The 27,401-nt window shown below is 39.1% G+C and overlaps 1 protein-coding gene across 3 annotated transcripts; it reads right to left on the bottom strand.

Moving 5' to 3' along the window:
* On the bottom strand, nucleotides 16-27,401 carry DNAJB14 (DnaJ heat shock protein family (Hsp40) member B14). Of its 3 annotated transcripts, none has more exons than XM_021393308.1 (8): nucleotides 27,014-27,396; nucleotides 20,425-20,599; nucleotides 11,159-11,304; nucleotides 7,769-7,954; nucleotides 7,289-7,383; nucleotides 6,556-6,665; nucleotides 5,212-5,388; nucleotides 16-2,657 (listed from the first exon to the last, which is right to left on the bottom strand). In XM_021393308.1, the coding sequence occupies exons 1-8, from the start codon at nucleotides 27,144-27,146 to the stop codon at nucleotides 2,618-2,620; spliced, it is 1,062 nt and encodes a 353-aa protein (XP_021248983.1). In that variant the 5' UTR covers nucleotides 27,147-27,396; the 3' UTR covers nucleotides 16-2,617. The 3 variants fall into 3 exon arrangements, with proteins under 3 accessions (XP_021248983.1, XP_021248982.1, XP_021248984.1); XM_021393307.1 differs by having other exon boundaries at nucleotides 5,216-5,388; nucleotides 27,014-27,393; XM_021393309.1 differs by lacking the exons at nucleotides 16-2,657; nucleotides 5,212-5,388; nucleotides 6,556-6,665; nucleotides 7,289-7,383; nucleotides 7,769-7,954 and adding an exon at nucleotides 9,559-10,245 and having other exon boundaries at nucleotides 27,014-27,401.

Here is a 27,401-nt window from a genome sequence, read left to right on the forward strand (position 1 = left end):
TGTCTGCAGACCGTATTTAGAGCAGATTCATCTTTATGCTACTGAAAGTAATAGCATCATTCTGCATATTTCAAAGTGTGCAACTATTTAACCTGTTAAATGCTAAGCAGCGCTTTCCACAAGTATAAACATATTAAGTTTCTTTCTTTTTCCCAAAAAATGGTAATTACAACAGATAATCCGATGAAAGGTAGCGACTTAGGTCTCACTTTTAAAACTAGTGGGACATTGACACTGCCACAGGACACAGACACTGCATTATTCCAGTTTGCTGAGATACCGATAGCAATCTAACCAATGTAACATGCAGCCCAGCCACCATGCATTTCCCTGCTTCTCAGCTGCAGCAGAAGTCGCTGCAGGGCAGATCTATCAGAATATTATAAACAGTTCCGCTAGGAACATCTATTAACTCTGACTTCACTGTTCTAACATTTAACAAATGCACTACACATCCTTTTTCCTCAGTGAACTAAAAGATTGCCTGCGTGCTCAGACTTCTCTTAATCAGAAGGTCCAAGTACTTACTAAAATCCTTGCAACTATTTTCTTCTGTTAAGAAGACACAGGAGTACCAGTGTGTACTTTGATAGGCTTGGTTGTTTTTTTCATTAGTAGAATTACAATACATTCTGAGCAGCTGCAAAATCAGGGAATTTATGTTTTCTCCATAAATTTTTACTACAAACTTCAAAGATTTTGGTGTCCTTCCTTTTCTTCTTCTCCTTTTTCCTGTCATCTTGGTAAGGACATCCAGTACAGTGTTTATTTCTGCTTGGTATCTCAAGCTTTGGTGTCTCCCTTGATTGATGGTTTAACTGCTTAGTTACACGTCTGCAACTAATATGCTGTCTGTTTCACCCAACTAATTCAATAGGAGGCATTTCCATTGGGACAGTTTAGAAAAGGTACACATGCAAACTGACTTTAGGATCGTGAAGAGCAAACGCATGTAGTGTATTTCTGAAGTCAAATACTGCTCTCAAATGACAAGCCTATATCTTAAGGAATTCCAGCAAAGTCAGTCAAGTATTTCAGCTTTCAATTTAGGAGGTGAGTTTGGCTCCACATAAAACAAGCACATTGTTCAAAGATGGCAGTTTTCTTAAGCAAAAAATAATGCCCTTATAGTGAGCCATCCAGCATTCTCAAACACAGGAAAACATTCTCTTGCATAGCACTGTTAAAATGTAAAACAAAAACCACACCAACATTTTCAACCCACTTTTGACAGGCTTTAAGTAGACTGTACATAGCTGCTTCAAAAGACCTCTGTTTGTATTATCAGGTCTGGCTACACACAGCTTCCATGCAGTGGGCACTGAGTTATGTGACAGTGGATGTAGAAGCCGGACAGTACGTTTGCTCATTTCTAGGAAGTTAATCCAGCAACATTCAGGTCCAGAGAAATGCATACCCTACCTCCTCCTCTACTTCCCGGCCTGAACAAGTGATATGGCTCTGACCACAGGAGCATACCACAAGCCAGTAAGCATTTAAACAATTGGCCAAAGAGTTGAAAGGCACAAAGCTTGTCCTTAGCAGTATTTCTCTGCTCCACTTGTGGTGCCCATTGACGAATCACTGTTAGCTTGACCTAGCTTGAAATAAAAAAATAGTAAGAAAATTGAAGTTTCCCAGGAAAAAAAAAAATTAGGTTGCTTTTTTTTTTTTCCTTCATTTTCTACCTTTCCAGTGAAAATTAAGGAAGCTATATGCATGTTAACCATATGTATGGATTTACTAGCACTGGAATACCAAATGATAGAGCTGCTGTAAACTGCTGCAAGTACTAAAAGCAATGCTTACAATGGTCAGTACAGAATTTGCAAATCATAGAATATTTACTCGGAAAAGAAGTCAGTGTAGTTCTTAGTTTTCTCAGCATTGCTTAGAAACACTAGAAAAACTATAACAACTAACTGCTACTCTACACTAGATCAATGCACCCCAACAGATAATTAGGAATATATGTCATTATATTTAAAAATACCAAGTTCCTCTAAGCTGGCAAGCCTAGAAGATTTTACATAGACTTAGAGATAAAATATTAAAAATTCTTCTTTCAACTCCACACACTTGACATCTGAATAGGAGTGATGTAATCATACTATTTATTCCATCAGTGAGACAAAATGTTGTATGGAACTAAATTTCTGAGATTTTAAATAGAAAGTCATTTAACTCGTATATACACAAAATGTTCTTTCCACAGATATTTACATGGCAAATATGTTAGAGGAGAACCACTATGACTAAGTTTCTACAAGTATAGCATCCTTTCTAAGCTATTCTCTCTGCTGAAAGAATTCACAGAAGCTTCGAAGTAAAATCTAGACAATTAAAGTTACCTATATTTCACAGTAGGTAAAGAAGCCATTACATGATATTCAGCTTAAGGTTTCTGGAAACAGCTACACAGTAGAGTTTTACATCCACCCCTCTTTTCCAGCATTCATGTTGAAGCTAAATCTCTTCTTAATTTACAAGAGAGATAATGGCATACGAAAGATGTATATGTATAGTTGTAGTTCATCCTCCTCGATAGAGGCTGGTCAAACGTTCTAGTTCTTTGCAGTTTTCCATGGACATGGAGTCTGCTTTCTTTCGGAGACGATCATCTCGATAAACTTTTGATGCATGAAGTAACTCTGTTTCTTTATGGAAAAAAAAAGAGAAAACATTTTTCACATTTAAAACTGAATGCTTTGCACATGCTTTGCATTCCTTCTCAGAGCAGCCCAAAACAACTCAGGTTTAATCCTCACCCTTTTCTCTTTCTCTCTTTTCTAACTACCCACAGATACCATCCAAACAGCAGCACTACAGGCTTCCTTTCACTGCATCTTCACAAGCATTTCATCTTTTCTAGCGGTCAAGGTAGTAAAAACCTTCCAGCACCCTCATATTTCATACAGCAGTATGTGATTACGAAACAAAAAGCTACCACTTGCATCATTTTGCATGTTATTATTGAAAGCTCTAGCATCTTGTCTGTGCCTCAAAATTCATTCTGAATGTTAAGCCTATTACTTCAATAGATGCTGCTTCAGATTGCCAGCATTCATTGGTATTACTAAGAGCTCTCTGTATTATACTGATGTTCAACAGCCTGACATTGCTGAGCATTTTAATTCATTCTGGAATGTCAATCAACATTGGAAAGAAGATTTTAACTGTCAAAAAAAATCCAAAATACAGTAAGTATTTTAAATCTGTAAAATATGTGTCAGTTGTTTCTATAAATAGAGAAGATCTACTGGGGTTGCTTTCTTATACATCAGTTTGGGTAATTATCACAATCCGATAAATTGCAAATAGCAAACGACATGACAGTCACCGCTTTCAGGTAGTTGTTCTTCTTTACACTAGAGTCAGATGCTTCTCCAGTCATCAAATCTTTTCCATTATGTATTTACATATGGAAAGGCAAGGCTCTTTCCATTGTCAAAGACTTTGCTCATACTCGAAGTAAACAACTCAAGAGCAAATGATGAAAAAGAGGAAAGGTATTTTTCCTCCTCAGGGGTAATGGCATATCAACTAAACATTTAGCTTTTCAAAGATATTTGGACAGTAAATATAGGAGACATAAGACAGGAAACACAGATACCATATAACAGTAAAGTCTTTGTATAATGTCTAGGTCACTAAAAGTAAAATTCTCTTCTTGGTCCACACTTTGCTGACAAAATACACAAAGAATATGTCCTCTTTTTATCGTGCTGGTTTATGTCTGGAGTTTAACTTTTTTGTTAGTAAACACCTCTCATTTTTGAAAAATCTTTCATTATATATGACTACCAACCATTCATCTAGCAACCACTTGTGGATGAAAAATCAGGCGTTCATTTCTTGAAGAGTGAGAATATTCAAACATTTCAAGATGAACAAACGACAATCTAGTTGGAAAAATACAATAATTTTTGATATTTGCTAATTAATTATACTCAAATATAATCTCATTTCCTGTATTTGAAAAATCACAGAAAAATTACTCTGATCAAACCTAGTAGTCAGGGCAATCACACAAAATTCCCTCAAATGACAGGTATCCCTCTTGCACACAGGTGACTGCATGGCATAGTTTCCTGCCCACAGTTCTTTCCTTTGGGTAACTCATAATCTTGTTGAGATTTACTTATGCATAAGCAGTATGTACTCATGAGTAAGAGTGTAATGTGGGCAAAGTTCATGTTTGTATCTATACAGGTCAATTGTAATGAATGCATGGAGCTCTGTCCAGGCACATGACTAGCTGTAGCGTCTGTCTTTTACAACAGGGAGAAGCTAAGGAGCTGCTTGAGCTGACAGGCTAGGCATTTCTGGTTGCAAAACTTAAAGCTACGCAGTAACACACAATTTCACTCAGAGAATGAGTGAAATTTGCTGTCAGTCAGTGACCGACTGTTCATGTATGTCTTTTGCCCCCAGTAAGGTAATACTGAAATAATACATAATAGTTCAAACTATTTGGTCACAGATAATAGAATAACAGGTTAAAATTGCTGATAATTTGGAGATGGCAGATGCTATTCAGTATTCTTATGCTTTAAAACCAAATTCCAGGCTGCCTCTCCTGCAAGAAAATAGCTCCTCGTATAATATTAAACTAGAATGGCACCACAGCCGATAAGCTAAAAGGACTGTTTTCAAAGATTATATAGCTAAGGACCCACTCAGCACTGGCAAAAGATTAAGCACTGATTTTTAGGTTACAATGTTTTACATGACATATTGGGTGTCCTTTGTTGCTTGGAAAAGTGTTTATTTGTACCATTGTCCAAGGCAGATTATCTTCTCCCTCTCTGGAAATATCTATGTGAGCTTTTGTTTTATTTACATTAAAGCACCCAGGGATGATACACAATACTAAAGGTACCACCATGATAAAACAATGCAAAAGAATTCTAACCTTTCATCCTTAACTTAAAACAATTTATTCTCATTATCAATTCACTGCAGTTGTTAGTTTTCTAAGAAATCATCGCAGATAACAGGTTAAAATAACCGATGATTTGTAGATGGGTGTGAGGTCACTGAATAAATGACAGCAAAATTAAGTGACACCTCGAGAGGTGGGAAACAGCAGGGAACCTTACCCTTGTTTTCTTGTCCAGATATATGAATAATACAAGTTCTCCATTCTTGCCTGAGACAATCTTTTTTTTTTTTTTTTTAAGTAATTCATTATTTCATGAATTACCAAACTTACTTTGCTGCCTCTCCTTCCAACAGTTATTACGAATGTTGGACACATAATCCTCTTCCACACTCTTTTCCACTTTCTGTAATGATGCTCCTTTATATTCATTTCGAAAGTCCTTGTTGACATAATAAACAACACCCAAATTTTCTGTCTGCATTTTAATCGTCTGCCTTGTACTTCTGCCAAAAAAAGGAGGTAGGGAGAGAGAGACTAGATATTTGATTTTTTTATACCACAAATTCGCTTTTAAAACATACTGACATTACAGAAGAACACCAGCACATCACTGAATTTGCCATTTCAAGACAAATACTGAAATGAATGGCTGTATAATCTTCCAAATCCTCTAAACTTTTGGTGTTTTCATCCTTGATCTGGAAAAAAACAATTTAGTAATACACTTGTTTCACACCTCTTTAGCCATATTTAAGCTTTGACAATAGAAAATTTCATTCAAACTCAAAAGAAAAAGAAGCCAACAAAAAACAGGTGACAACCCAATATAGGCATCTCCATTCCAGTGTGTATTCTGCAACCCCTGACAAATCCATCTTCCTGCTGGCATTCTGTGGATTAAAAATCAAGGACTGCCCGCAAACATTTTGGCAGACAAGTGTTAATACACTTCACAATAGCTTAGATGCAGAAGAGAGAACATCATATTCTGGAAATAAAGAACTATGAGAAATAACAAAGGAGAAAAGAAGCCTTTTGTTGTGGGGATGAGAGCTCTAGAAGGAAATGAGGACCATTAAAACAGCTGTGAGTGGACTGAGTCTGCTAGCTAGCTGCATACTTGATATTTTAACAAGTCACTTCCTTTAAGAAAAAAACATATGTATTCTTCTGTGCAAAACAGTTAAATTTCACCATCAGAATCCTTTGAGAGAAAACAGAGATATACTATTTTATCATCATCTAGAACAGACAATTTCTCTAGCCCTTAATCTAGTTCAAAACTGGAACAAGAATGAGAAAGTTTTCTTCAAGCACTGTTCTTGCTATAAGCATAGATGACCCCTAAAAGAATAATGAGCCACAGCGGTTTTCAGGATTTGATTAAATACACAGGAAATGCAAACACCTCTGCCTCATACTAAAAGATGTCCTAAACTCAGGCATTGCTGACCTTTTTTCTCTGCTACATTTGCACAGCATGTTCTTAGTACTAACCTTAAAAGTTTTGTTTTGCTTCACTTCAGCTTCATCTACACTTTCCCTCTGTTCCGTTGCCATGGGAAACAGAGGACCAACTAATGGAAGGCTCCCTAAAATGCTTCTAACTGGCAGAGGGTGATTACAACGTCGTTCCCTGTTTAAAATGAAGGTAACTGAACATTACTTACGATCTTGGGTATAAGGCGTAAGGAGGGTTAGATACCATCAGCTGGCTCAACAAGGAGACAAGGATCAGCACAATAACAGGCATCAGCTGAATGAACATAGAGAAACCTCCCTAAGGAAAAAGAACAGATTCAGGTATCTCATAAAACAGTATTAAGTAAACAGGTACATTTGGTAAAATGTAATTCTAAGCATGACTTTCTGCTTTCAGTATCAAAGGCTGTTATAAGACATTAACTACAAAGCTGCAAACAGTTAAGTGCTGTCTTAATTTCCAGTGCATACACAATATTCATGGGGTGCGATGCTGCCAGAGTTCATCGATTAACATGTAGCCACAAGCAAGTGCTAAATTAATATCTGAATTCAGTCACAAGTACTTGATGTTTTGGTCTCATTGACACAGTCGTATATAACTACATAAGTCTATATATAATTCAAAAGCACCATTCTTACTTCAGCCCAAATCAACTTTTAAATGCAGGCAAGGATTAGCGACCGGTCACTAGTATGATAGTGGTATATAACAGATTTAAAAAATATGCTACTATCTTCTCAAATCTGTGTCTATTTGCCGCATCAGTACGACTGCCACTTGCCAACATTTTCAAATATGTAACTGGCACATATAAATTTTCCTCTACAGTACAGAGCTGCTACACAATCACACTACTGAAAGTGAATACAAGCAAATATCACAATCCACAGTTTAGAGTCAATGGTGCTTAAACATACATCACCCCTTTCTTCCTCCCTCTCATGTCCACTCTGGCGGTGCTGATTAGGATGGCTGTAGCCAGCACGACCATTAGAAAATGAATGCACACTACCTACGGAAAGAAATATCCATATTTGAAATGTAAAAGAAACCATTTAAGAGGTCAATATAGGAGCAACAACATAGAGAATTTAACATCACTGCATGATGGTACATAAAATAAACCAGCTTTAAGATATCTTACGATTCCAAAGTAGTTAGTTAAGTATTTTAGACTCTAAAATAAGTGGTTTACTATTTCACTACAGAAATTCTACAGAACTCAACTCACATTTTCGGGATATATCAAGATTTCAGGGAAATGCAAACTGATGAACAACAAACTTAAGAGTTGGACATAGGAGGGGGTTTGGAGTAATTTTACCGCTTTGGAATGTCTGAAACTCTAATGCCACTGAGCAATACCACTGTATCCCCATTACTACGTTGATGAATACCTGTTGGAAATGCCCCTCCAAAAAACATGTTGAACAAATCTTCTGGAGTAATATCAGCCTCACAGCCTCTGTGGAAGTTGAATCTACCATTGCTAGGGTGATTGCATGTTTGCTCTTCATTGCCTGTAAGGTCATACTGCTTTCGTTTTTCTGGATTACTCAGCACAGCATACGCATTTCCTATTTCTGAAGCAAGGAAGAAATACAATTTCAAAGTCAAGAACAGGCAGAGCCTTACGTCCTTTACTGTATGTTACTAATCATCAACAATACAGAAAGATTCAGAGACATCTCTTGCTTTTTGTAGCATAGCTTCTACTAGGTTTCCCACCAACACTATTCAAAACACCTTCTATCCTGTTGAACTAGGCCGAAGGTAGGGCAGTTTTGTTCGTTTTTCTAGAGGAACACCTACTTCTGTGGAAATTTTCTCTCTCGCTGCAATTGAGAAAAAAAAAATCAAGCATTATAAGGAAAGTTTTGAAATTAGGTAATTGCAAAGTTCGAAGCATCATAGACTCAGCAGGTTTCTTTGGTTTCATTTGGTAAGCAGTAATTTGTCAATTTCACATTCATACACTACTAAAGATATTTTATGGAGTACATTAATAACAGAAAATTTTGCATGATGGAATATGAAGAGTACAATATGTATGCATTACAAGAACCTGTATGCTCCTCAGACTGGCCTGAATGTTTGTCTCCAATCATGCTACATTATCACAAATGAACAACTGTCATTTTGGAAGCAGAAAGGGATGAACTCAGGTGGGTACAGGAAGAATCAGCGTGAAAAGACCACAAGGACTGTTGGCCTTCCAAGCTTCGACCCCAGCTGCTGTGCGCAGACATAAAGGTCTTGCAGATTTAAGTCTTTTGTTGACAGTCAATGAATAATCTTCACTCAGATGTGTGTTCACTAAGACCTTTCTGCTTTCCTCGAGGTCTCTCCAAAAAAAGGCTTATTTTGCACCCCATCAACACAAGGCACAGGGATTATGTTTTCCATGTTGAAAAGCCTTCCGTCATTAAAAGTTTGTGAAAGGTGCAGCATAAGAACCTCAACACAGACAAATAAGACTATGGCTTTGAATAATTGATGCTTTCAACATTATCCAATCCAAGACAACATTAATGAGTCTTATCTTTGGGCCTTTTTAGATGCCCTCAGAAATAATCATTAATAATTCCATGAAACGGAGAAGACGACCCGAAGAAATGAAACCTGAGAGCAAGTAAGATAATAATACCAAATACTGCTACAAGGTTATTCTGTTAATCAGTAAAGGATAAAACTGGTAATAAAAAAAACCAAGATTTTTTCAACAGTTAAAAATTTATGAAATATTAATTGGGTGAGAAAGCGAAGACACTGTACTCTCACAGTACAGTCAGCATGCTTTGCTATTTGCTTTTGATTATTTCACGCTAATTCAAAACAGATTTGATTTAAATATAGTTTTCTTTAAATAAAGGACTTAAAGACAAAAGAGATTCAAAGAGATTAAAAGTGATTATTTCCACACAAACTCCTCAATCTAAAATAAGACCTCAAGGAGGATTCCTTAATACAACAGAAGTACTGGAGGATAGCATCACACAAAGTACTTGCTTAGGTCTTAACAATAAATTCTGCTTTCTAATGTGATCTTTCCTTAAAATAAAGTATTTTTTCCTCAAATATTATTATGAAACCTTTTCTTAGGCTGGATGTTAGAAGCTCATCTGGCAGCTTTAAAAGCAAACTAAACGACACATTTACGCAGCCATACAATAAGATGACAATAATATCAATGCAAGAAAAGTAATCTTTAATCAGTGAAATTTTCTGCTCAGGCATTCATCCAGTTAAGAACCGAAAAGCAAAACTGAGGCCAAGAGAACAAATGTGACCAAAGTACTGATGTTAAATAAAAGATTAAATAGTAAGATACCAAATTCCAAGATTTCAAAAATTATTTTAAATGCTACTAATAAGGAAGAACTATTTAATTATTTAATTTCTAATGCAGGAGACAATTTTATAAGAATAATATATCTTTTATATTTACTGAGAAACTTCCCTGATATATCTGGATTTGTTAACGTGCTACTATAATTACTCCTTACATCTGTATCAGAAGTTTTGCTTGGGATTTTTATTTTCTTTCTTTTTTTTACCCTCATACCCCCTCCCTCCCAGTGTAGGAGTTTTACTCCAGAGTTTTTCAAATGTCTGTAAATAAACTTCACAAAGGAAAAAAATACAGAAGAACCACTGTCAGATTGTCCTTTATGCAAGATCTTTTCCTATAGATTCATATTTTTCTTCTTCTGTATCTGACTTGAAGCCTGTATTCTTCAAAAGGCTTTTCTTGCACAGTTCTCCTTGCATGGGGCAAAGCTTGGCAGCCTTACAGTCTGACGATCAGACTGTAAATCTTGACCAAAGAAACAGTTAAGGGGAACTATTCACGGGCATGTCTGAATAAGTGTTTCTGTATGGAAAAAGAAAAAGCTACTCACAAGGAATTCTACATACAAGGAATTCTAAGGAAAAGGTAAAAAAGGTAATTTAGCATGGTACACAATTCAGTAAAAACTGCCTTTTGCATGCAAACATTACCTCGGTGTTTTCCTTATGCTCAAATACCAATGTCATAGATTCAAATGTATACCTAGTAAAATTATTTTCATTTCAGCAATATTAAACTAAATATGTCCATGCCCATTTTGTATATTCAGTCAGGATATTTTGATGGGCCAACGTCAATGCTTACACTAGAAATCAGTTTCATAACACAATATCATGCACTACAAGCTCCATATCCAACTAAAGCAACACAGCAACCACTAAGTGTCAACTGCCCTTTTCAGTGTACTACTATTGCTCTTAAAAATAATAATGCACTTTCAAGGACTGACATTTACTCCAAATAACTACTATTCTTCACCCAAATAGCCATTCTTGATGCAAGTACTGCAGAAGCCAAAGTAATGGCAAATGCTATAATACCAAAAATAACCTGAATAATCATACCATACGTACTGATATTGCATTGAACCGACTTCAACTGACAGTAAGAATCAACAGACTACATTTAGTCCAAATGAATAACAGCAAAAAACTGCAACTGGATTTCACAAAGCAAGTTTTAGTATCCTTTCCCTGTACCTGAAAATTACAGTCAGTCCTCTGAAAACAAACTCAACTCCATTGCAACTTCTATGCATATGCTAAGACAATAAAGGTCAAACATTACCTTGGATAAAAAGGTCAGTTTAATATTAGCTACGGAACACTACACTGACAATTTTATATAGAAGGACAATCTACCAGTGCAGATGAATTCCTTTTAAATTGACAGAGTTCAATCATAAAATAAAGTTTAAGTAAAAATGGTGTTTTACTTTTAAAAGCCTCTGTTGCTCCAGGTGCATGGTTTTTGTCTGGGTGAAATTTCAAAGCAAGTTTTCGATAAGCCTTCTTTAGGTCTTCTTCACCTGCATCCTTTGATACCCCAAGGACTTCGTAATAATTTTTATATTTCTTTATACTGCAAAATAAAATAAAATAAAATAGAGTAACCAAAAATATGCAAAAGGAGTAGGTTAGAACACTTACAAATGAGGCAATACATTGCACTGATGCAATACAGTACAATTGTCACTTTCAATACAAAATACACAAAAAATTCCCGAGTAACAAAGAATGCCATTTTTCACAATAAGCACAATGTTGAACACCATTAAGTATTGTGCTCCAAATTACTTACCCCATACATTCAATTTATTCTACCTGTATTGTGCAGCTACAAAAGTCGTAAGAAAAGCTTTCTGTCTGCAAATACTATAGAAGTTCTTCATCTTCAATTACGTGAATATTGCTGTTAATAATGCATAAATTGAAGATTCCAAATTTATTTTGCAGAACTAACAGGTAGAAAGATGCGTTTTCAGTCTCAACAGTAAATGCATTTTGTTATGCATGATATAAACAAACAATATCTCCCCTTCTCCAAACAAATGTCAAGTGATAGCACCATTCAAGCAGTCACTTTTGAGGGAAATAAGGCACGTGAGAACACCTAGAAAGGCACCTGAATCTTAGCAAACTGTTTATAAATTAAAAGAACAACAACAACAAAACCCAAGACCAGTTCCTGCAATTAGATTTAATTCATCTCAAATACTCAATATAGCATTTTTTAAAACTCTTAAAAAACTAGATTTGGCATGCTTTACAATACCCAGGGGAGAGCAACTGCAGTTACAGCGGATAGAGAGAACTCTATGTACGTAGGAAGAAATGACCAAACAAATAAATACATCTTGAAATCAATCTTGTTAAGTTTTGATTAAAAAAAAACCAACAAAACAATTGATAAAAAGTTACCTAGGGAAGAGTTCATAAACTCAGAAAAAAAAGGCTGAACCACAGAACTGCACTGCAGAAATGAGACACACGCTAACATTCGGTGAAGAACAAAACAAAAGGGCTGGTCTGAGCAAGAAATTGCAATTACATCCAGAACTACTTAAAAAGCTGGCATCAGCCTCTTTACATGGCTGTAACTGTGTCCACATTCTTTTAAATGCACATATTTCAACATAAATATGGGTTTAGTGTTACAAAGACTATACAGAGTAGTCAAATGGAAAAAAGGGGGTAAGCAAGCATTTGGCAGCTTCATGAAAGAATGGGGACTCTGTAATTAAGGGAATGCATCAGAAGTACAACCACACCATCGTGTGTGGTCCTTCATAGTTCACGGACTGAGCAAATCAAGCTTCATTTGAGGGATCCCTTTTTCAGCATTCAAATAACATGAGCTTTTACAGCAGTCTCCACGTAATGCACACAAGAGCTCTGAAGTGAACGTATGCAGGCTGTGGCCAACATGAACATCCTGTGAAATAAATACAGCTCATTATATTGAAGTAACATTTAATAAGCTTCTGTTAGGATGCTGATAATGCTAATTAAAAAGAACGTGATGAATCCATCATCAAGAAGGAGTGGAAAGGAAAGCAAATATATTAAATTACACTCTGAGTACTGGAAACCTTTGTTTGTTAATTTGTACAGTAAGGAAAATTTTGGAACTATCCACAGATCCATTCATCTTTAGCTTCAAGACCTGGGTGACTTATGAAATGTATCAACATTGTAGAGCTTTATTTAAAAGTCTAACAGTATCAGATTAAGCTTTTATTTCACAAAATTGCTGCATCAGCACCTGATCTAAGTTCTTCTCTTCGGTAATTCAGAATCTGAACTATCAACAAGTTCTTCCCCCAAAAGCATATGGTCCTTTCTCACAGAAATAAAAAACATGGAAAAAAAAATAAAGTTTACTTCTGAGCAGACCTGATACGTGCTTCTTTCACAACTGTCTGAGATACAGACAGTAAAAAAAGCAGGAGGGGAAAAAAACTTGAACAACCCAAGAAATGTCAACCTATTCTTCTAATCCCCAAAACCTTCCTCCCATTCATGGCCAGCAGAAGTCCTACGGTGAACAATCCTCACGGGGAAAGCAGGAACGGTTAGCATTGACCAGAAGATGTGCAGGTCAGGATCCGCCCATGTTCTGCTTAGAGCCAGTGTGTCAAACCAGAGCTACATCTTCAGGAGAAAGTGCAGGCAGGAACCTGCCTTGGGGTCACACAGCACTCGCCCTCAGAAGAGAATGTAACTACACTCCACACAACAGCTAGCCTGAACCTGGTCCATGAATGAGCTGTTATTTGACAAGAAACAAACGTTCAGCAGAAGTACAACACATTTCTCTTTGCATGTTTTTGTTAATGTCCACTTTGTCAAGCAAAAAAATCTGCAAATACACAAACATCTCCATTCCAACATTCCCAATTCTGTATGAAGCTAGGATTTAATATTTCAAGCACATCTTTTATCCACTCACCCTCATAACCTAAACAACCAAACTTAAAGAAGCCTTTGTGGATTTGTGCTGACCTCTGACTTTTACTCTCCCTTGCACGTTCCCATCAGGATGGCCACACTTACAGCAACAGTGCCTGCAGCACTACCCTCCTTTCTACTGCAGAGGAGAGTTTTGTATGATTCCTTTGCTACTTCAAGGCTGTCATGGTTTTCTGTCAGTAGCAAAGGAATCATACAAAACTCTCCTCTGCAGGACAAAAAGCGCCTGGACCCCAAGTAGCTAGTACCTAGCCATTGCCAACTCTTATCAACACAGTTTCTTACAGGGAGAGAGTTAACGACTGCTGCCAGCACTTCTCTTACTGATCAGAACTCAAGGCAATCATTACAGGCTAATGGCTCAATTCTACCCCAGGCTTCTCCAGCAGGGCTGGAGCACTCAACCCAGCCCACTGGGGGCTGACACACTGCCTCCTTCCTTCATCTTGAAGCGATGGGGACCACGGGCGTGGCAAAAACTCTCTAAGGCTTCAGTCCTCTTCCCCCACACTGCCACCATCCCTTGAGATGAGAAACTTCTCTCTAGCTGCTCAGAGCTGGTGGAAACCATGCCCAACTTCTGAGCTTTGATCTTTACTAGACATATCCCTCACCACTATCTCTAAGCCAGCTGATACTGTAGACTGAGGTATGATTCTCCATTCTGCCAGAACCCCTTGCCTGGAACCTTGAGCTGTCCTGTGGAAATTTATCAGAGCAGGAGAGATGGATGGGAGCGATTCTTCCCCCACCCACTTGCCTCCTATTCCCAGCCACACATCACAGGCCAGCAGAGGCTGGGAAAACTTAGAGGAAAATCAGTAGATGTTTTGGAAAATGCTGATCGCTGATGTTACTTGTGTTTTTTATCTGCATCTAAAACCTCTCTCCTGCAGCACTCTCAGCATGAACAACTTGCTTTCCAAACGCTACATTTCAAACTTGTTTTTGTTTGGTTTCACTGCTCTTAAGGTGTTGTAGTCCACAGTGCTTATTTTCTTGCGTATGTAAACCCCACACAGTTGTTTCTTTTTAAAATTGCAATTTACACATTACTCGCTTAGGGACTGCCCCCTTTCGTATTGAACTGTTGTCACTGTTGTTTATTTCTGGCTTATTTCAAGGTTGTTGCTTTGTGTTGTTTTATTTTGGGGAACTGCGTTTCTTGTGTTTTTGATTCCTGGTTGGATTACTTCTGTTTCAAATCACTCTCAAATTACTTATGTTGTTTAGCTGATTTCCATTCTTGCTGAATTGCTACCCCCCCAGCAACGTCCTCCTGATTAGCAGTTTTGCTGGCTGTTTTAGGAGAGTGTTTGATGTTCCTGAAAAAACACCTGACTTTTTGAAAGTGGACTTCTCAAAATGTGTCACAGGAAGCGATGGCCTGCTTTCATCCATAGCCTGTTGACAGAGGAGTCTCAGCACGACTGGTAAACCTCCACTATTCCACTTTGCAGTTGACAAGCCACCTGTGGTCAGCCCATTTCAAAGTGCTGCAACAGCCATCTCTGTCTGCTCCTGCACTCCTCTCCAAGCTCCGATCACTGAACACAGAGAAAATCCCAAAATGTCTGCTTTCCCCTGCAGAAATACTGGGGCTACCAGCACTGGTTCTCCTGTGCCTACAAAATGATGTGATCCAATTGCTCTGCTTCTTGTTTCGCTTTTCAAATCTACAATTCAGATTAGGTCAGCATCAGCAGCTTTTATCAGGTTAACCAAACCTGCTTGCATTTCCATATCAAATATCCAGAGCGATCAGTAATTACAAAATTTTGACTACCAGAATTACAACATATTTCAAAGGGCCTTTCAAAACCTCTGTGCACGTGCACAGAGATATACCAAACAACAAATATTTTGATTACAATCTCCAAAAACTCCGGATTGGAGCCACAGTTATTTCTCCTGATGGTAATCTAAACTGAGCAGCACAGTGTGCAGCAGTGTGAATACTATCAATGAGGAAATGTGCAAAAGGAAGCTACACTGACTGACTTCTGATGCCACCGGTGAGCAGAAAAGTACGGTAAAACACAAAACAGTTTTTACATAGGCTCAAGTTTCCAGTGATGCCAGCAAGCCTGATGCAAATGGCGTCTTGCAGCTGAACTGGGAATATGCCAGTCATAGTTTGGATGCCAGAAATGTAGTCTGAAAACGATGCTTCTGGACTGCAAAGAGAGGAGTCATCAACAGCGTTGATGAGGAATTCAAGCTGGTATCAGCATACCCCTAGTATGCCCCAGAAGTTTAATATCTCCATTCTACTTACAGATTCAATAATACATGAGGCTAATAGACTTGGTACTTTCTCCTTGGAGGCACTCAGCCACACTGTTTCTCCTGTGTTTATTACACGAAATATCCAGCTCTGTGGTCACATCAGCACACTTTTCACTAAATTTAAAATCTTAACTGTAAAAAGTGTAGCTTAACTATTAAAGTGTAGATTGAGGCATTCTGTTTCTTCTGTGCTTTCTATGACAGACCTCATGACAGTGATTTCTATCTTGACTTTCTTAACCATTCAGCTGGATACTTCAACAATTCAAAGCAGTTCTAGCAGCCTAATTAAAAGTGTGCCCTTATTCCTTTGCTTTGCGGTGGTGTGGGTTTTTTTTAATTTCAAGATTAGTTGATCGAACCTATGATTTCATTTTAATTACTTTCTTGGCTTCATGTTAAAAAAGTAACAATATATCTCTTTTTGCTGAACTTGCAGAAGTCTGCAGAAGGTCTGCATTTTTTTCCTGTCAGTCACACAGCCAGCATTCCTTACAGTTTGATCCATGAAATGTGTAGAGAGATTTTTTTGTTTTGTTTACTCAAGGAATTCCTATCAAGCTGCTGATTATTCTTGACCATTACTGGATGAAATTTAACCCTGCCTTTCAAGGTTCCTACAGAACCCATTCCTATATTAGTTTGTTTTGGTTCTAGCTCAAAGATCCAAATACAAATCTTGTGCTCTTCCAAGGGTCAGGCACTAGCAGAGAGGGAAAAGCAATATTCCTACACAGCTTTCACAAGACAACAATCCAACTCTAGTGTATTACTAGTCATGGCAGTTATTTTTCATTCATCGAAAAAGTAATATGGAAGTATATGCTATAGTTCATCTACTAAAAAGAGGCAATGGACATCATATGATCTCTTTGAGATCATTTAAAGGGAACCGGTATAAAGTACACAACCTATCTATAGCTCCAAATCTTTTTTTTTTCCTCAAATCATGCAGATAACAGATAACACAAATTTGAAAGCATAAAAATACATGGTAAAGATTAATAAACAGCAGGCAATTGATTTTTTATTTTTTATTTCATGTTGGTCCACAAAGCCTTTCCAAAGTCTCTGCACCCTTGGCATGAAAAGGCAGATCCTATAAATAAGAACTCCTTAACAACTGTCATCCTAATCAGCACTTCTACAGTTAACCAGAAGAAAAAACTTTACATTTTCTTTCTTACACAGAGGTTTCATTTCTTTATCTCCACAAAAATGCCATCAACCTATATGAAACATTTTAGGAAGTGCTTTAAGTAAAAGACTACAGAAGCCAAAAGCAAGTTTTCCCTTTTTTGTCATCCATGTGATTCTCATGCGCTTAAGCTGACACTGCTCAGACAGGATCTGTTTAGAGACTTCTAGAGCACTTGCCCTAATAAGAATGTAAAAGTCTACTGCTGGCCCTAATATATTGCTGCATATCTCTGATCTGCAGGTCACCTAAAGTGTTAAGGCTAGCTGATCCAGCTTTTGGGGACAAAATGCATTTAAGAAAAAGATGCATGCATACAGATGGTATTTTCAAAGCATTTCATTTAAAAAAAAAAAAGCGCTTTTGAATACCTCAACCTTCAAACTGTCAGACTGAAATAGGGAGCTCATTTCTTGCAAAGCACTTATGCAATCAGTGGAAGGGTATTGCATCTTACGCTTTTCCCAGCCGAGTAACTTGTTTGCAAGCTCATGCAATGTTCTACAGAAGTGTTGTGGCAGCTTGCTAGTGATCAGTGTCCCCTGTGTATGTGGAAATAAAAACAGCACTCAGGTGCTTGTTTGTACTCACATTTATCTGCATTACTAGAGTAACCCTGAAAAGTAAGGCAGATTAATTAGTTACACCGCTCCAAGTGTGTCTTCACTATGCTTCTTAAGTCTCCTGTGACAAGCAAACAAAAGATTGCTGGCCAACACCAGGCATACCAAGTCAGAGAGCTCCCAATCTGTTTCCCTGTTCTAGAGCTCACTAACGCCTATAAGAAAGGGTTGTACATGGCATGTGCAGTTACATCTCTAGTGCTTTCGCTCAGTCTATACTCAATTACTAACACAAAACCAAAAATTCCTAGAGAAGAATACCTGAAGATAATGACCATCTTTCAAATCATAAGCATACAAAACAGTGTAGTTTGACAGAGTCAAATTAACGGAAAGACTAAGAATTAACAAATAATTTAAGACTTCTTAACTTGCTAACAGGCATGAAACACAACTTAAAACTACGTTTTTCACACTGCAGTTCTGTAACCAATTCAAAGGTCTGAAAACTGTTTGGCTATGACAGGGCAGAAGCATATGGTGGTCACAAGCTTGACACTGAAGAATATCCGCCCAAGAGGGACATGTTTCATTTAACTGGAAAAGTCTGAGGTCTGATGAAGCAAAAACATGTGCAGACTGTCACGTTTCCAACTAAAAAGCTCATTCTCACTGTGGTTTAAATATGAGCTTCCTCTTAGCTATCATTACTGAATGCGTTATATTTTTCCATTGAGTTTTAGCCCACTGTTTGTACTTAATCCTGTTCTCCTTGGCAAGGAACACACAATCTTTTTCTTCTTCAGCACCAATTTATTAAGTGGCATGTTGATGTCACTAACAGAAAACGTGACAAATTCTTCAAAACTTCCAACACGACTAGGGGCTTCCTTTGCTGGTTACTGCACTTCTACACCAGAAGTCTGTCTCTCTCCAAACATTTATGAACCGCTAAACTAAACAACCAGTATCTGGCTAAGGTCAAGATAATGTTTTAATAACTGATTTCATAAGTTGTATATAAAATACAAACAATCACAGGTTGCTCTGTGAACTATTGCAATTACTTATTTGCAAAAATCTGTGGAGGTTTTAAAAACCCAGATTTTATATTCACAAAATATACTGTTGAAATAACCACTAAGAATCAATGTTGCATGAACATCACCCTCAGTGTGTAACTTCCACAAGTATCTCTGGTTTTGATCTCCCTAAATTAGATTGATTTTATCTGGTATTTAGTAAGCCCCTTCCAGGAAGCAATATCATGGAAGCATACCATGGAGGAAAGCTGGCTCTGCAGCATCGTTTTAGGCAAGACACAGCAGGGAACATTACTTTCTGGTAAAATAAACAAACAAGCAAACAAAAACCAGAACTTGCAGGGAGCCTGATGTCAAAGCAGACTGCAGCTCAGAATGGCACGTCACGGGTGAGTGAATACTGGCAGTAACACAGCCATAATTGCTGCTTTCTGAAAACTTGCCTTCATGTCTTAATTTACACTAAGCCTCATTTTACAGAAGGAATTTTTACTGGATATTCCACTCCACATGCCCACATGCTCATCTGCGTGCACACAGATCACAGCCAACGCTCTTACTCAGATTTTACATAAATGTACCATGAAGGTCAACAACATCAATGATGCAGAGAGAAGACAGTAAATGAAAAGTTTTACTAAATAGCCACACAAATGACTATAATCATGCCAGACACTGTTCTCTTTCTGACTGAACGCACTGCTGCTTTATCAAAGAAAGGCATCTTCTTCCTTATTCACTGAACATCAGGAAAAGATCCCAAGATAGTAACAACAGCAACATACATGTCACATCAAAAAATTACCACACAAATGTCAGTTCTGCACAACAGGTCATCCAGTCTACACACACTATGAGACAGTGACCTTTGGATTTCCCTTCTTTGAACTCTCCTGAAAATATTTGGGCCATGTTTATCTGAAAGTAAAGGCAGGTTTTGAGGTGCGCAGTTTTAGAGAGGCTAGATCAACATTTCATTAGCAAAAACCAAAGCACACCCCAAACAATATTTTTCTCACTCCTATGGAGAAGTGTGGAATGATAACATGACTGAAGAGCTATTCGCCTCAAAAACACATTTCTACTGACCTTTGTTTCCTTTCTTGCATTCTCCTTTTCTGCTGTTGTCCCTTCTTAATATTGTAATGCTGCATGAAGTCCAGATAGTTTATAAATGCACCTTAGACTATGTGCTTCAGTGCTTCTCAGAAGAAGCACTGTACTTCCAGAACAAAACAGTTTTTAACACTGGTCTAAGACCAGCCTGAACAGCAAGATTAACTTTGCGAGTGAGCATGCCATGCAAAATTAGATAGCTGACTATAAAAACAATTAATAGTAACACTGTCCCACAAGTTTTACTATAGACTTTTCAACACAACTTCCATTTACCATGAAATCTAATTAATTATTTTAGGTATATTTTTAAAATCATCCACGTTACTTCACGTAGCTGAGTATCATCTTTCTTTTACTGTGTCCGAACACAGTAATAATTTCTTGTGGTTACAGTTCCGAACAAGTAACCACTCTCAGCTAAGCTTCTGTTTTCTGTTGCTTCTTCAGATGCTACACCTGAAAGCATAGGTACGTAACACACAGAATGAAAAGTAGTGATGTATTAAGCAAGGCCATACCTGTATACTCCTTCCATTTGGTCTTTGGTGTAGCCTTTTCCACTTTCACCTGCAGCAGATGCATTGCCCTCCTTCGTGCTATTGGGCTTACTTTGATCATTGCTACTGGCTGGTTTTCGGCAGTAAGCGCCTCCCCCAGCAGTACTTCCATTCTTCGTAATAGCTTCCAACAAAACTATAAAACAACAGTATATCATAGCATCATTATAGGCATTAGTGATTAAGTTGGGCCTCTCACGTATCTTAAATGTGAGCACCTCAATGTAAAACACTAGCTGCTGCAATCTCTGTTCTTGTTAACTATCACTTGTATCACAAACACATTTGAAGCCAGTCTGTAACTCCTTTGCATGGCAAAATTAAAAAGTTTCAAAATTCACAACTGGACTTCTCTCCATCTCTGACAAGGTAACTTAACAGTGGAGAGAGTACGTCCAGGTCCTTCATCTCCACATGCTCGCAGAGATACCAAACCCATGATCTGCAGTGAAAACATCAAAGTATCTGAGTAAACAGTTGTAAACTGAGCATTTGGTTAGAGGAGCTAACCTAACACTCTAAAGAACCTGAGAGATACTCCACACTGAGATCTAACCTAGCACTCTACAGAATCTGAGAATTACTCCACACAGAGACCAAACTTGTCCCCTGGTACACAAGCAAACACAACCTGGCAAAAAAATTTACTGATATTTAAGACACAGTAAGATTTGGTGAGATTTGTCTGGTTAACAGATTAGGAAAGCAAGAGTTACGAACTACCCAACAGAACTGATAATCCATTCTCAGTGTTTCTTTAAAAAAACAAAAACAAAAACCAAGCACTTCACCAATGAGTTTCTATGCCTCACTAATACTAAGTGAATAGATGAAAATGGAGAAATGTTTCTCCAACAGCAGGCTAAAACCCTGGTATCTCAGTGTTGTAACAAATGTTCTTTGGCCCATGACTTACTCCGGGTAACCTTAAAAAGGGTGACAGAAGAAAACAGCCTGCTCTTCTGCAGCTCATCACCCTCACAAGCCTTTGTAATGAATAGACAAGCAACATACACTGTTCCAGGGAAAAGGCTGCAGCGTCTAATGAAAACTCAGGGAATCTTTTGCACAAGTTATATGCTTCTATAGGCAGCTGCTACGAAGAACAGGACTATTCAGCTCTGTATCTTTCCCAACAAGCAGCCTTGGGGTTGCCTCAGTATCTATAGCTAAGGTCGTGAAAAAAAGACGACTTGATTAAATTCAAACATGAGAGAACATGTATATGCTTGTAGGAAATGGAACATAGATAACAATATTGAGGTATGACCCCGCCAGATGAGCAACAGTAGATATTATGGGAACATCAGCAACCCTGGATTCAAAAAAAAAAAAAAAAAAAAAAGCTGCTTTTTTATATGTTAAAATATTCCAAACAATGCAAAGACAGCATCCTATTTTCCAACCCACGAAGAACAGCCTAGATCATGGGCTCAGTCCCTGAGCTGCAGAATGAACCACTTGACTCATGTCACAACCTATCCCATGCTTATCTGGGAAACAGAGTGAGTACCACTACATCTCAGAAAAGCATCGATAACGTAGTCATGGCTGGAATGATGAGAATCAGAAAGATGAAGACACATGTTTGTCAGACTGGAAAACTGCAATGCATCCTACCAGAGGTTTCTTTAAAGCAGCATGTCAGCTGCTACATTATACAGATATTTGCAACTTGAGCCATTAGTGGCCATGAACTGATGCTCTATATCCTTTCCAGGCAGCACTAAGCTGAAATTCAAGCTATTGTTTGCCCCAGGAAATCCAGATCAGCCAACTATACCCAGCTTTTGACTGCTGAATTTTGAAAGCCAGCATACTTTGCTAGATCTTTAAATCTTCTTTCCTTCTGTGATCCAAGAGATCTCCGATATAGCATCTTTAATAAATCATCAGACAGAAAGTTCTCTTTTTACTTCTGGATATAAGCCTGCATTCTGGGGGCATCCATCTTACCAATACAACTCAACCAGTGCCATTCTAACCTAAGGGACTGCACAAAAAACATAATATAGGATAAAAGATTAATAAATAGTGTATCTTTATGGAAGAGAGAGCCTTTTGGAACAAGATGGCCAATGACAGCAAACTACATTGCACTTCATAACCAACTAAGAGTTACTACCCACATTAAAAGTGCCCTAATAAAAATTTTCAAAGAAAAGCATCCCACTCACAGTGAAAGCACGTCGTAGTTAAAGCATTTAAAATAAAAAGCATTTTCTTCTAGAAGCTAATGAGAAGAAGCCTGAAGGACTTTATTCTAAATCTAATTTAAAAAATTCTCCTCTGACTATTATAGTCTCTCTCAGAGCAGCAGCCAACTGGTATCCTACACATTCTAGCTTGCATCTCAGAGAAGCAAAAGATGAGGAAGCAGAGCTTTGTTGAAAAGAACCACTTTTCTAAGATGTACTTCTTAAAACCCTCCGCTGTTTGCTTTTATTTAATACCTTCCTTACTACTCACTGGTCACAGCAGCCAGAAGGACTACAGACAAATAGCTACACATGGCCTGAACAAGGAAGTCGGCTGATTGCAGTGTTGCTCTTGCGTTCATGCCTGCCTCAGCAAGATGCATCCATTGATCAGATCAGGCTTTTTACTGCCAAAATAAAGAAGAGGTGGGCATTTAGATGCTGGATTGTACACTGAGGGGATGTCTGCACTATAAAGAAAATAGGCTTCTTGAAAACAGGAGAGCCATAGTTACCTTCAGTTTAAACCGAAGCAAAGAGCCAAATATTTGCAAGTTTCTTCTGCTACCACACGAGGTCAATACAGTAATATCAAATCAAGATCAGAGATTGGAACAGACAGCGCCCTCAAAGTGAAGAATTTCAGTCCAGACTTGCTCCAGATAAGTGATAACTGAAAACAATATTCCTACACTACACTTTCAACACTACTACTTCCTAATGACCTTTCCAGACCTCCCATCCCCATAATGGAGCCGCGCTGCTTAGATGACAATTTAGGACACTCACAGAGTTAACTTCCTAAGCTAGCCAGACACAGCACATACAAACACGCTACTGCTCTGTGTTGAAAAAGAAAATCCTATAAGGGGTGTAGAGCTGCTGTTTTCAATTAAAAGATTCAGTTCATATACACAGAAACAATTCTGACTCTTCCACAGACTAGTGGTGGTAAAATCAGTTCTTAGAATGGCAGTACTAGCACTGTCTTAGAGAAAACATTCAGTGTGCACATCGGTATTTTAGAACAGGATAAACAAGGAATCAATGATTTATTTCTTAGCAGTAAGACGATGAAACTCACATCCAAGTGTACAGAGGCTCTCTTGTGTGTACTGCTACTCATTTCTGAATGAAAGATGCTTGCATCATTTGATTCCACAACTCCTACTTTCACTAACAAAAAGAATTCTATTGAATTCTAAACTCATACTAACGCAACACCCTAAAAAATGAAGCTCGCATACTCACGAAAGAAAAGTTTGCATTTAAAGGCATGTCAGAAGTAGTGCAAGCGATCTTGAGAAGTGCTGAAAAATCAAGCTGTCCTTAATGTCACCTGCAGCTCCAAATGGAACGGAGCATATCTTTGAAAAGGAGAACATCCTTTGTTATATTTAAATCCAATCTTACAAATTTTTTCCAGACAAGTAATTAGTTTCCATACAGTTGCAAGATGAATTGCTAACAGAAATCATAATTAAACTTTATATTTTGATTGTACATCTGAAGTTCAAATCCATTTTCTACCAAAGAATGACGTCAACATGACCACTGCTCCTGTGAAGTCATTAGCTAAGTATTACTGAACAAGTACTGACCCTACATTTCACACTAGTAAAGCCTTAAAACAGCATTGCTGCAGTCAGCGTATTTCAGGCTTTGTTTAGCAAGACTAAACTTCACTGATGACCGAACTAGCGTTGAATGCACTTTAAATGCAGATGTTGCCAAAACCAAACTGCATGTAGTGTCATTTTAGAGACAATGGTTAAAACCTGCTCCATGCCCTTCTGTAATCAACTATAATATGTGAAGGAGGAAGCTCCCATCAGCAAAAAAAACCCTCAGTACTACTATTCTCGTTGTTTTTTATCACGGATAGAACATCATTTGTGAAATGGTGGGCAACTGTTCCCAACGTTATATGAAAGGTATGCCCTACAGTGAACCTGTGACTCGAGTGAGAAACTGGAAAAAAGTCCCTTCTAGTACATATCCTAAAGAGAAAACGAGGGAGCACAGTGACAACTGGGGCTGCACCATATTGTCCTTTCCCCATGTAAAATCAACTTACTATGACTGTAGAGTAAGAAATTGCACTAGAATTAAGACTGCTCACTAAGTCTTCACTGTTTATCTCTCCCAGGTATGCTCTCTGACACAATTCTTAATTATCCAATGAAGCAATGTTGTTTTTTTTTTTCCCCTCAAGTGGACCCCTGTCTTTAATTTAAAAGATGACAATGAGATAATACAGTGGTCATTTCATTTATTCTTTGTCATCATAAAATTCCAATTCTAATTTAATGTGCAACTTCCAGTTCCTGACCAGAGAACAGAATACTCCGTGTCCTTGCAGTTTACAGCACTCTTAACAGGTCTATTTAAGTGCCTCATAAACTTAAATAAATTAAATGAGTTGGCGTTGTTTTGGAATGAACTGAAAAGAATTACCAATCTCCACAGCTAGAAAACTGAAGTACAGAGACACTGCAAGTTTACAGAGTTCCTGAACTCCAAACGCCTAGTTCAAAGGAGGCCTAAGGCCTGATTCTTGCAGCTGTATTAGGGCAGCTGCAATTCTCAGTAGCTTCAGATGGAGTTTAAAGTGCCACTAGCTCCAGAAAGCAGGCCCTTGTTTCAAGGAGAATACCTGAAAAACGAAGCACAATTAGCCATCACTAACGGAAACAAAGTGAAGTGACTTATTTAACCTCACAGAAAAATACTGTGAAGAATTTTACGTCAGTGCACAATTCCCCAGATTACAGTCCTCTACCACAACCACAAGAGCATCTTCTTTTCACCAGATCTGTACCTTATTTGTGACATACTTTGCTCATTTCCACAGTGAATAATGCAAGTGTCCTACAGACAATAGCCTAATTAGCCATCTATTTCCTGCACTGAATACTTTACAATGGTGGTTAGTAGTAGCAGTCCTACTTTAAATTAAAAAACACAAAACCCGAAGAAAACGCTAACAACAAACAACAAGAACTCAAAATTAATCACTTGGAGTCACTTTATTTTACTTCCCCAAGAATGACTGCAGTTCTTACAACAGAGGCAAAAGATGGCAAATAAGGTGTGTGAAACAGACAAAACTAGTTATCCCCTTCAGTGGAAGGAGCAGAACTGAAACCCTCAGCCTTCCAGCCTCCTGGTAAGCACAGCTTTCCAAAAAGCTGAACATGTTTTCATGTGTGTCATAATCTCAAACTACAGAAATGGAAGGGATACGGTAAGCTCCTGCTTGCTTCATTTTTCAGCGAAGTATGATGCCTAGTGGTTAGAAAACAAATGTGCCACATGCTTGATACAAGCAAAGTAGCAGTTACTTTCGTTCAGGAGATGTATCAGCAACACCCATTCTGTCTTTCAGGGAAAACAAAATAACCCTCTGTGCTACTTAGCTTATTGTCTACATTTGAAAAGGAGTCAGAAGACAAGAGAGGATGGAAAACATTCAGTGAATCTCTTCATCTGACAAGAAATGAAGAAACAGGCCTCAGCTCCGGAACACTGATTTGCTGGAAATTGCAACTGGAAGTTTTCTGAGTTGTATATTATCCTGTAGCAAAGCCCTACAGAGCACCAAAGCATTTCCTGTTCCTTTGGAGGCACAGACAACCACAGTGAGAATGAAAGGAAGGCAACAAGTCACCGTGCCCAGAGGTTCTGTCAGCATGTTAACACAGACACCAGGACAGGGGACCATTCTGCACACGACATGCACCGAAACCTTAGCACTGCTCCTTTTAAAGAACCATTTCTAGATACTAGAACAGCCAGAAAGATGGTTAACTTTTTCAAATCGTGGCGAAGAGGTGTCTGAAAAGCCCACTGTATTGCAGGGAAACGAGGTATCCTGTTTTCCCTAGGAAGGCTAAACCCGTGCCTACCTCCTACTCAGCTAGCGCACAGCCAAACCGGAAACGACAAGAAAACCACAAGCAATGTACGGAAGGAAAGCGCTGCCCGCCTGGAGCAGCGGCCCTCAGTGCAAGCTGTTCGCACAGGGCTCGCTGGCAGCGGCAGCTGTCAGCCCCGGCCTGGGGCCGAGGCGCGCCGCTGTTAACCGGGGCTGCGTGGATTCGAGTGCTGCTATAACGGCGCAGCAGGGGCTCGGGCTGACCCAGAACGCACGTCCACCCTGTTCCTCCCGCCTGCCGGGTGCCAGCTCCCACCGGCCCGAGGGGAGCGGGCGGAGCAGGCCGCACCGGACCCCCTCGCCTCAGCGCCGCCGCGCGCCGCCCAGCGGCTAATGGCCGACGGCTGCCCCGCGGCGCAGCCCCGCTCCCCCCGGCCCCCGGGACAGCCCCCGCCCCCCCCAGAGGGGGCTTCACCTCGGGCCGTCTCGGTGGGATAGAGCTTCTGGGCCTTGCCGAGGAAGCGGAGAGCGCGGTCGCGGTTGCCGGCCTCCAGCGCCTCCCGGGCGATCCCGATGCACTTCTCCGCCTCGTCCCGGTTCCCCTCCATAGGCTTCTCCTTCCGCCGCCTCCGCCCGCCGCAGCGTAGAGAGAAGGGGCCCGAAGCCAGAGCGGAGCCGGGCGGGGCGGAGCGAGGAGCGGAGCGGTGCGGGGAGGAGGGCGGCCCAGAGCTCCCGTCACTCCGCCAGACTCATCCCGCCGCCTCGCTCCGCTCCGCCGGTCCCGCAGCCCCAGCGCGGCTCGGCCCCGCAGCCAGCCCGGCCCACCGCCTCCTTCGGGGGCGCCGCCGCGCATGCGCCGCCCG

The sequence above is a fragment of the Numida meleagris genome, chromosome 4 (genome assembly GCF_002078875.1).
Source record: "Numida meleagris isolate 19003 breed g44 Domestic line chromosome 4, NumMel1.0, whole genome shotgun sequence".
Lineage (NCBI taxonomy): Eukaryota > Metazoa > Chordata > Aves > Galliformes > Numididae > Numida > Numida meleagris.